General features: G+C 38.7%; 1 protein-coding gene across 2 annotated transcripts in view; it reads right to left on the bottom strand.

The window, feature by feature from the left end:
- plch1 (phospholipase C, eta 1) overlaps positions 1–10,483 on the bottom strand; it is a 71,705-nt gene that overhangs the window by 55,551 nt on the left and 5,671 nt on the right. Inside the window, exon 2 of one of the 2 annotated variants that reach the window (XM_005937911.3) lies at positions 5,427–5,537. In XM_005937911.3, coding sequence (XP_005937973.1) covers positions 5,427–5,505 — 79 coding nt within the window. In that variant the 5' untranslated portion in view covers positions 5,506–5,537. Of the gene's footprint in view, positions 1–1,395; positions 3,739–5,426; positions 5,538–10,483 lie in introns of those variants that run through there. The other variant, XM_005937912.3, reaches the window with a different exon arrangement.

Raw genomic sequence — 10,483 nt, 5'->3', positions numbered from 1 at the left:
AGAAGAGAAGAGAAGAGAAGAGAAGAGAAGAGAAGAGAAGAGAAGAGAAGAGAAGAGAAGAGAAGAGAAGAGAAGAGAAGAGAAGAGAAGAGAAGAGAAATACTTTTGGAGAACAGAGAAGATCTAAAGGACTGGGAGAGTTTCTTCCTGGTGTCTGCTTGCTGTTTCTGCCCCGAAGCTACAAAAAAGGAAGAGGCAGAAACAAAGATGACGGTAGAGAGAAGACAGGGGGAACATGCTGTGATTCATCATCATCATCAGTGCAGGAGAGACACATGAGGAAAAACACATTTTACATGGAAAAGCCATTTCCTCCATGTGGAGGAGATTAGTATCTATACATGCTCCTCCATACCTTCCTCTTCCTTTCATTTTTTGTTCAGTTTCTCTTACAGCAAGAGCAGATTGTCCATGAAGCACAAGAGTTGTTCAAAACGAATAAAGCGCTAGTGTCATGTCCAAGGTTGGCAGGGCCCTCCCTCTAAAACCCCAAAATGAGAAAGAAAAACACACAAACCCTGGCACTGCAAGGGGTGGTGGCGGGGGCTGACAGCTTGACGTATTCTGCTTTTAAGTGCCAAGGATTCTCCATATTTTCAACATCATAAAAGGGCTGCTGTAATAGCCCGGGGACTGTTAGGGCTTCAATTTGACCATCAAGACTCAATTCACAGCTCTGCCACATTGTATGGCGCTTAACATCCCCTGCCTGATTTTCAAAATGATCCTATTTCTCTTGATGCCACCGACAATCAAGCCCACCTCTTTTACTGAGCTATGGCATGTGGTAATGCTATGTGGTGTGTCAGTTTCTGAGACATGTTCTCACCAAGGATTGTACTGACAGAACTTGTGAACATCGCAGATATGGTTAGATTTCTGTAACAGTGCAGAAGATCCAGATCTTACAGGATGCAGATCTATATGGACTGAGGGCAGAGTTATCCAATCGAGAAATTAAGGGGGTTTTCTGCCCCCTAGTGACACGTACAAAGGGGCATTTTCAGCACCAGGGACAGTTTCCCGCTGCTGCTCCTCATCAACATTTCTCATATAAGCTGACATAAACGCTCAGCAGTTTACAAATTAAAATTAAAATATTGCCCCGAGTGTAATGAATTCTTTCTGTATTTGAAACGCCAATAAACATCAGCCTAAATACTGCCTAATGAATCCCTCATGCAAATGACAACGCGATTAGGTTCCTTATTCCAGCGTTTGTAGCAGAGTGGGTGATGAAAATTCCCCACAACAAGCGCAGTGGAGATATTACGCTCCAGCCTTCTTGCGATGTAGGCTGGTGCGCACGCGAAGGAATGTGTGCACCGCACTGTCTTCTGTGAGACAGATATACCAAATAACCACAATGTCCAAGTGCTGAAAATGATCACTTACCCCTCTCCAAACTAAGATTTCTGCAAACTTCAAGCTCTGCCATTTAGGACTGAAGTTGTTGGTCTCACAAAATCCCTCCATGCGTTTCGGGCATCATTTTATTCCCTAGTTGTGGCGGTTTGAAATGCCAAGATGCCATCAAAAAGTATCCGATTAGTCCATTTCTCCATGATGACTAGACTGTTCACAATAAGCGCGTCATAATCATAAAGTGACACTTGTTTTAAGAATCCAAAAAACAAGCCCCAGAAACAAACTGCTCCTCAGTACCTGCCTCCCTGTACTGTCTGCAGAGTGGATTCACAAATCACCAAAGCTCACATCCACAGCCTGTGCGCGCACATCCTCTCCTCTCACCAGGCGCAACACAGGAGCAAAACGATAAGCCGATTTCTCACACGCTCGATGGGTTTGGCGGAGAGTGGATGTTAATGAGCGAGAGCTCAAGACGGGCGTGGAATGAATGAACGTGAATGATAGCGCGCAGCGCCTTGGCTTTAGCCACTCGAGTTGGTCATTTGGACATTTTCGCCAGTTTTTGGTTGTTGTTTTTTTGCGTGGATCAGCTGCTTGACGACAGTTTAAATTCCTCACCAAAATCAGCTCGTGCAACATCCGTTTGTTTTGTTACAAGCATATTTTTTTGGTCAGTGATTGATTGTAGTCTTAAACGATAAAAACAACAACAACAAATACGGCACAATTGCGCAGCGATGCCAGCGCTATGACCCACTTTACATTGCCTGTCTCTTTCCATGCTTACTCCAAGACACAACAGGAAGCAGGCTTCGTGAAATAATAGGAATGCAATAAACACATTGGGACATATTGGTTCCCCAGAGAGAGTGACAGAGGCAGAGCAAGTCCCGTGTAAACATTAATGAATAGGTAGGTTTTTTTTTAGCGTTTAAATTGCGTGTGAGCGTTTTTATGTGTGTGTCCAGCCGGGAGCGTATCATCCCAGTAGAGTCATTTCCCTAATGAAAGTTTACTCAGTCTGAATCTCATAGATTAGTTTCGTCCACTGGTCCTCGTTAAAGCCATTTCATTTAGGACTGCGAGAGACAATTTCGGAATGACCGAGCAGACACACAGACGCGCAGTGTTCAAACACTGGGAGCCAGAGGCAGAGGTTACCAAATCGATTAGTGCTGTCTGAAGAAACAAAAATGCATGTCTGAACACCAGTGTCGCCCTCAGTTTAGTGTTGCATGACTGTATGTTGTCCATTATCATCCTGGGTATTAGAAGGTAATTGGTGACTCTGATTTAAACACAAACATCTCTTCATTCACACTTGCCTGATCAGAGACAGTTAATGGGCCCAGCCCAAAACACCTGGCAGTGTCTAGTTTATATATCATGATCAGACAAAAACCAAAATCAGCCAACTTGATAATTCACAAGGCTGCAAGCAACTTGGAAGAAGCAAAAGAGGCAGAGTGAAGAAGTGAAAAGGGAAATAAATATGCTCTGACAGTAAAGGACAAACATGTCAAGGACATTAATGGAAACATAGAAACTCCAGAAATGATGCAGCAGATATTTCATACAGCTTGTTTGATTTTTCTTCCTTTTTCACCTCTTAAAATGACACAACAGCTTAGACAACAGTTAAAAGATTAGTATCTTTTTTTTTTTAATTGGTTAGCGCTCACTGAAAATGCATCCTCATTTTGTGCTCAGCAGGCTACACTTTTTTCATTTTCCCAAGATTAATAGCTCCCAGATTCTAAAAGAAAAGGCAACTTCATCCTCAGAGAAATTATATATACAAATTATAAATACATGGCCAGAAATTGTCTGAAATTTCATACACATGGTGATTTCTAAGCATAACAGATGGGAAAACAAGTAATTGTGTTTTCTCTCTGTGTCAGTCAGCTCAGTCCATCATCCACAGAAGAGCACTGAAGCAGTCATGCTTGTTTTCTACTACAGTTCACTGACAAGAAACGATACAGCCAAAGCATAGCACACAGTCTACCGAAGTAGGATGGAGAGTCGGGAGGCAGTTTGTCAAGGTGAGGCTGTAAATGGTTTGTCGGCTGTAGGTGTGTCAAACTCAGAAGCAAACCAACCCATCAGAGATTTTTCATGGATTTTTCTGACAGAGCTGTCAGTGCAGAGATCAAGATCAAACTGATGCAACTGCATGTCTGGATTTAGTTCAGATTAAGAAAAACTGTAAGGAAAAACCGACTTAGATTATATCTAACGTAAACAGTAAAGTCTCTCAACATTTCAGATGATGTGTATTACAAAAAAGAAAAATATGGCATTTCCAAAGAAGCTGTAGTGTTAATAAAAAATAAAATGCAGTGATGTCCAAATAATTTCAACCCCCTTTACTTGAAAATACTATTAATGTAATATATAAATGTTGAAAACTGACTGTTTTGTCATTTTGAATGTGATGACAGGGGTATTTTTAACACCACTGTGTTTCAGCACCTCTTTTTTTAACAAAAAGCTGTAAATGCTTGGGTGGTGAGGAGATGAACTGTTGGAGTTTTAAAAGCAATCCATTTCAGCAGTAATTTTTTCAGTAGTCAATTTTTTTGTCATTTTACAGCAATATGACAAAATTTGGGTGGGTGTCAGGTCTGGACTGGAGGCAGATCAGTTTAGAACCTAGATTCTTTCACTACAATGCCATGCTGTTGTTTGAATGATATAGTTTGATATAACAAAGGTAACAGAAGAAAGAAAGAAAGAAAGAAAGAAAGAAAGAAAGAAAGAAAGAAAGAAAGAAAGAAAGAAAGAAAGAAAGAAAGAAAGAAAGAAAGAAAGAAATGCAGCAATGCTCCAAAACCTGTATATATTGTCCGGCATGATGGTACCTTCACGACAGATAAGGGGTACCCATGCTAAAGGTACCAGTGCACTCTCGTTCAGTCAAGCAGGTATTAGCTGCTAATAATCTGGATCGGTCTTCTTCGCTGTAGCCTCTATGATTTCCAAAAATAATTTCAATGCATCAAAGAACAGAATACGTTTTCAACTCTGGATGTTGCACATATAAGGTCTGAGTGGCAGTTTTAATTGTGGAGGGAGGAATGAACTGTGTTCTCTGGCAATCACTTCCCAAGTCCATGCACATGCCGAGTGCCCAAATGTCACAAATATTTCATCTATTTTTTTCCATATTGCTTCTTATACAGACATTTGCTTTGGTGACACTGTGTCCAGATATTTTTATCCCCAAATATCTTCCATTTTGCTTACGTTGACCATAAAAAAATAAAAAATAAAAATAAAAACATTAAAAAAAATCTGTAATTCTTGAATTTTCTTGCATTTTATCCCATGCAAAGTTTCAGAATGGTGACTCCCTGCCTACTTTTATTTGAAAAAGGTGTAGATTCTCTATGAATTCTAGACCTCTCCCCTCTGTACTCTTACAAATGAACCTAATCAGTAGTCAAATTATTCAAATTATTATTTTATGATCCCTTGTTGCCATTGTCCCAACATCTTCGAAAAATGTTACTGTCATCAAAAATATATGTTTTAAAAACACAAGCAGTTACAACATATCAGTCAGTTTCAACATTTGATATGTTGTCTCTGTGATCATTCCAATTATGTATATTATTAAATGGTTTGAAAATCATTGCTTTGGTAACAGCTTCATAGACACATTACCTAGTACTGATGGAAATGTGAGAAACAGATAAGAGATATCTTGTTTTAACTTCACAGGTACTCTTTTCCATGGTGAGAAATTCATGAAAGGCAAAGAGATGCTTTTCATCAATAAAAGAAAGAAAGCAATAAAAGAAAGTCCAATAACCTGCCAACACAAACATCTATGAACAGTTTTTCCATGTATGTTATGCACTGAGTCAGTTGCTTGCAGCTGTCTTTTTTTACACAATAATAGGGAGGTTTTGTTGTATTGGCTTTGCAGTCTGATTCTAGTCTGATATTACTTGAAGCACTTTTTTTGGCAATGCATCTCCCTCTAGTGTCCATTCTCAAGACATGCAGGTGTCAGAATATTGTGTATGTGTCTATTTGATATTTACCGTGAAAAATGCTATTGTCTGCCAAGAAGTGCCGTCGGTACTGCGGCTCTCCTTTCCTGTTCACCACCCAGGAGCTCATTTTGAGAAGAGGAGAAGAAACAACTGGATGACCTATGAAGGAGAGGACAATTGGATTATGTTGTCTCAACATGTTTGCAGAAATCTGGATAAATGTAAAAAGTAATATGATGATATATGTTATATAATAAAATAAATCTACTGCAGGTCCATAGCTGTGAGCCAAGTCACAAATCTTCAAACAGCAAGTGATTCCATTTTAAAATAAGGCTTATTGAAGGTTTAAAGACTAAATGCTTTCTGGACATGGAGATGTAATTACAATAATGGCAAAAGTCAACATGAAAGTAATCTTTCAGTAGTCCTTTCCTGCTTCTGTAATCAAAGCTTGAATTGAATTAAATTATCCGATTGTTGCTATTTAGACACGACCCAGGCTCCCTGCTGTCTCGCCTGCTCTGCATTCACCAACTAGGTCCCGTTTCTCTAGCCAGCTCTCTTCGTTCAGTTTTTTGTCTCCTTTGATTTTTCCCATCTACTTCTCAACATGTGTTCCCATTTATCTTCTTTCCGTTTCTCTTCTTTTCCCTTTACTTCCTCCAGATTACCTTTCATTCCTACCATTTCCATGGCAGCTCTTAGTGATTTCCCACCTGTTGCTCATCTGTCTTTCTTTGATTTATTGCATCATACTACACACACATACAAACACACACCAAAGGTGTGTAGTTCTGAAAAGGCTTGGAGCCCCTGAGACAGTTATTGCCGTCTGGTTTCAGCTGACCTGAGGAGAGTTGACTGTTGAAACACACAGAGCTCAAGGGTCAAGTGTCTTGAAGGTGAAAGTACTTTCCTGTGACCCTGCAACCACCTTGTTTTAAAACGGACCTGTAATGTGAATGGTGTTTATCATAGACCACATGGACCAAGACTTATGTGTCCTGTTAATACGAGATCCGTGTCATTCAAGTCAGAATGTGTATAATCCAAAAATGTCAGTGCCTTGTAGTGTCAGTGGAACAGTTTCAATTTTTTAACTCTTCTTGTAGCAGACAACTGGAATACTACACTTTCAACAATCAGTCAGATCGTACATTTATTGTTTAGGTATGCACTGGTAACTGCTGCTGCGGGAAGTTAACTTTACAAGATATTTAAAGAAAGAAAATTATATGTAATAGAAACAACTGACTTAAGCACAAACCATATGAAAGCACAGATATTCACCTTTTACTTCAGGGTGTGCAGGAAAATAACAAAGAAAGTGTTTCAAGAAGAACAACAAAGGCACAGAAAGGAGTTAAGGAAAGCTTTGATAGCACATATTTCAGCTAATCAGTGCAGCCTAGTGCACTGGTAGTTGGCGGAACACGGCTTTGAATTTGTGTCATTATTCCTGCTCAACAAAAAAGCTTTTTAATTAAAGGAGATGAGACAACTTTTGCATTGCCTTCATGCCAAAAGCACAAAAATCTGAGGCTTCTCTCCAGCTCTGCTCCACCTTATGTCAGCAAAGTCTCTTAGGGGCTCTGAATTCACTGTAGAGCGCAGCCCCTAAGAGACTTACTGCTTAATTATAGAATAATGTTCCTAAATTCTGTTTGTTTTCATAACAGAGTCCAAATTAGAGACAGGAGTTGAGCAGCTGAGGTAGATGATGGGGGATATTGTTTGCACAGCTTTAACGGGATGTCAGGTTGCAATGCAGATAGATTACGAAAAAAAGACAAATCACATGGCAAGAACTCACCACGTTTGCACTTACAAGTCAGCAGACGTTATAAATGCTGTGCAAAGGCGCATAGCAAAATGATATCAACAATGCAATGACCATCTGAACTGACAATTCTTTTAGTAAGTGGTGTTTCTGAGACAGAACCACAAAGAGGGTCTTGTCAGTTTGAAGAAAACATAGCACAATTTAGACACTTTCTCACCAGAAGATATTATAAATGAAAACACGAATATTAAATGTAAAGCTACACAGATAGGTACTGAGAAACAATAGCTCAGCACACTGAAAACAGCAGGAAGCAGGATAGCGCACTAGCTCTATATTAACATAAAACTTCTATACCCCACCACCTCAAAAGTTTACTAATTAGTACAGAAATCATCCGTTAATTGTTCAAAACAAACCAAATTAAATGTAAAAATGAGTTGTACAGTGGCTGGGTATATCAAGACTTACCATCATTGGGAGGTATCCAAGAAGCAAACAGTAGGGTTTTTTTGTACTAAACAAACAAGACCTTCCCTGTAAATTACTGCATTTGCGGTCTTTGCTCTAAGCCGAGCTAAGCATGTTTATATGCAAAATAATAAGCATCATTGCATCATCATTCAGCTGTTTGTGCATGTGTGTGGGGGTACTGTCATGCTCATGTCTTGTGAGTTAGTAAAATGAGTTTTATTACTGCATAACTGTAGTACCCTACTTAACCATAGAGTGCAAAAACCTCAGGGGAGCATAGTCCATTCTTTCTTTTCCATTGGGCTACTGACTGGGAGAGAGAGCAGCTTAAAAATAGATATTTCACTGCCAAACTGCCTATTTCAGGTCCTGACAGGAAGTAGGTCAAAGATATCCGCAAGTGAAAAGCTTTATTGTAGTAGCTATTTAAATCATACCGGAGTAAGCTTACCTCAAATATATGTGTGCAGCATTTCAATACTTCCACTTGTCCAGTCTTTTTTTATTTAGAGCCAGCTCCAAATACATTGATGTTTTATGCATGCAGTGCTAATGCAGAGGTTACCTGTAGCATGTTGAAGCCTCTGCTTGTGGATGTGGGTTAAATCTCCAGGGTGAGATCTAATCAGAGTTATTATAGTTTTGTATTTTCTAATCAGTTTTTTTTTTCATTTTAATTTCATTTTAACTTTCTGTCTTTAAGTCAGTTTAGTTTCAGTTAATTTCCAGAGCATGTTAACTCATTTCAGCTTAATTTTTGTTTGAAAATGTTTAGCCTTAGTTTACTTTTTGATTCATTTTGAGTGTTAGTTTTAGTATTTTTAATTATTATTGTTTGGAGGGTACATGTCAGAGGCATTGTTTAGGAAAATCAGTACAGTATTACAATAAAAAAAAAAAAGAACTGTTGAAAGCTGTTGGCTCACAGTCCTAGACACACCAAGAGTCTCAATACACATTCATGAATGCCCCAAATATTAAACCTTCCTCTAAATTCTTATTTTATTTTAGTTCATTAGAGTATATTTTTTTCTAGTGTTTTCTAACAGTTCCTTGCTATAATGGTAAATTACAGTCATTGCATAACCATTCCTTTTCAAATTTAGCATCAAATGAAGTGGTTTAGATAATCTGCAAACACCTTGTCTGATAATACTTAAAGTATCCTGCAGTTGTTTAAGGGTTTAGGTGCATCTAAAGGTTTTGGATATATAATAGATTTTTTGTTTTGTGAGGTAACAGCATAACAGATCAGGAACAACACAAATGGTCACATATTCAGGATGCGGAGCAGTGTGTATGTTGAAATTATAACAAAACCACAGGCCCACGCCATTTTCTGCACCTGCTCTGAGAGTTTACTCCAACATAAAGATTTTTGTTTGTGAGAATATGAAGCAGTTTTAAAGCATTCATTGCATATTTTATTGCCAGTGTGAGACTGGGTTGTAACATAGTTTACAAAATTACCTTTTCATTGATTTTCATTGCTTTTTGCATCAGACTGATTTCTGCGTATAGTACACATGCTGGATTTTCTGTGAAATTGTTGTGCATATGCATGTTTCACAGTGCCTTGCCTCATTGCCTCTCTTTCGGTGCGCTACAGTGTCAACAGAATACAACACTTGCTAATGTCTGCTTGGAAACGGAGTTCACTAACACAACAAATAACTGCATCTCAGTTCAACACAGACTCCAACACAAACTCAGCATGTGGATGAAAACAAAAAATTGTATTGGGCCAGCTACAGTATTAGCCAGGAAGCAAGCTAACATCAACAAGCTAGCTGTTACATGCAGAATCAAGAAATTCATCCAGTTTACTTTTTCCATTCAAATCAAGTGATCTGCAACAGCATTTCTCCAGTGTTTCTGTAGATCTTTGGACTGTGGCCTGTATTTACTCATTTTCAATCCAATTCTTGTATCTGACCATTTCAAGAGGAATGAACCTCAAAAGGCTGCTAGCGGGTGAACCAATGTTGTGTCTACACAAAAGAGACAACTTGGCAAAGAACAAGTTTTAAATTGTGTCTTTTGGTACAAAGATATAATTTAGTCCCCTTTAGTTGAAATTATGAAAAACAACAAACATAATAAAGTTTGACAGTCAAAAATTAACATTTTTGCACCAAAAAGATGATTTCCAAGGAGCTGTTAGCCAGTCAAACATTGAGTTGTCAAACATTTTGACAAAACTGGATGTGGTGAACAAAATAACAAGTGTCATGGCTATAAAACTATATATAGATAAACAATATCTTACGTTTTTTGAAGTTTCATTAGAAATGGTCTCATTGCAATGGTGGCTGTCATGAAGCCATTTGTTACAGGAAAAAACACAGGAAGAAAAGGCCAAAGTTTGACACGAGAACCAGACTGAAAATCAGTGGCAAGAGGTGTTATTGACTAATGAATCAAAATTTAAAAGTTTTTGGTTAAACCTCATCAGTATGGTCAGGAGAAAGGTTCAGCAGTGAGAGTCTGCAGCCATCTGTAAAACACGGTGGAGGCTCTGTCATGGTTTGGATCTCCAGTGGTGTTCGAGATTTTGTCAAAATTGATGGAACTATGGACGCAGTGAAGAGCCATCAGACTTTGATCCATCATGCAATAATCATGCAATACCACCATTTGGAAAGCAACTGACAGGCAACAGCTTGATTTCTCTGTATAATAATGATCCCAAACATACTGTCAGTGCAGTAAAAGAATACCGAAAACGAAAAACACACAATGGAACGCTATCAGTCATGGGCTGGCCTCGCCAAAGCCTAGATCTCAACATTACTGAAGCAGTGTGGGATCATCTTGACAGAGAACAGAACAAAAAGGCTTTGAA

The sequence above is a fragment of the Haplochromis burtoni genome, unplaced genomic scaffold (assembly GCF_018398535.1).
Source record: "Haplochromis burtoni strain Fernald_Lab_line unplaced genomic scaffold, NCSU_Asbu1 Contig_216, whole genome shotgun sequence".
Classification (NCBI taxonomy): Eukaryota; Metazoa; Chordata; class Actinopteri; order Cichliformes; family Cichlidae; genus Haplochromis; species Haplochromis burtoni.
This window is presented reverse-complemented; position numbering and strand designations above follow the sequence as displayed.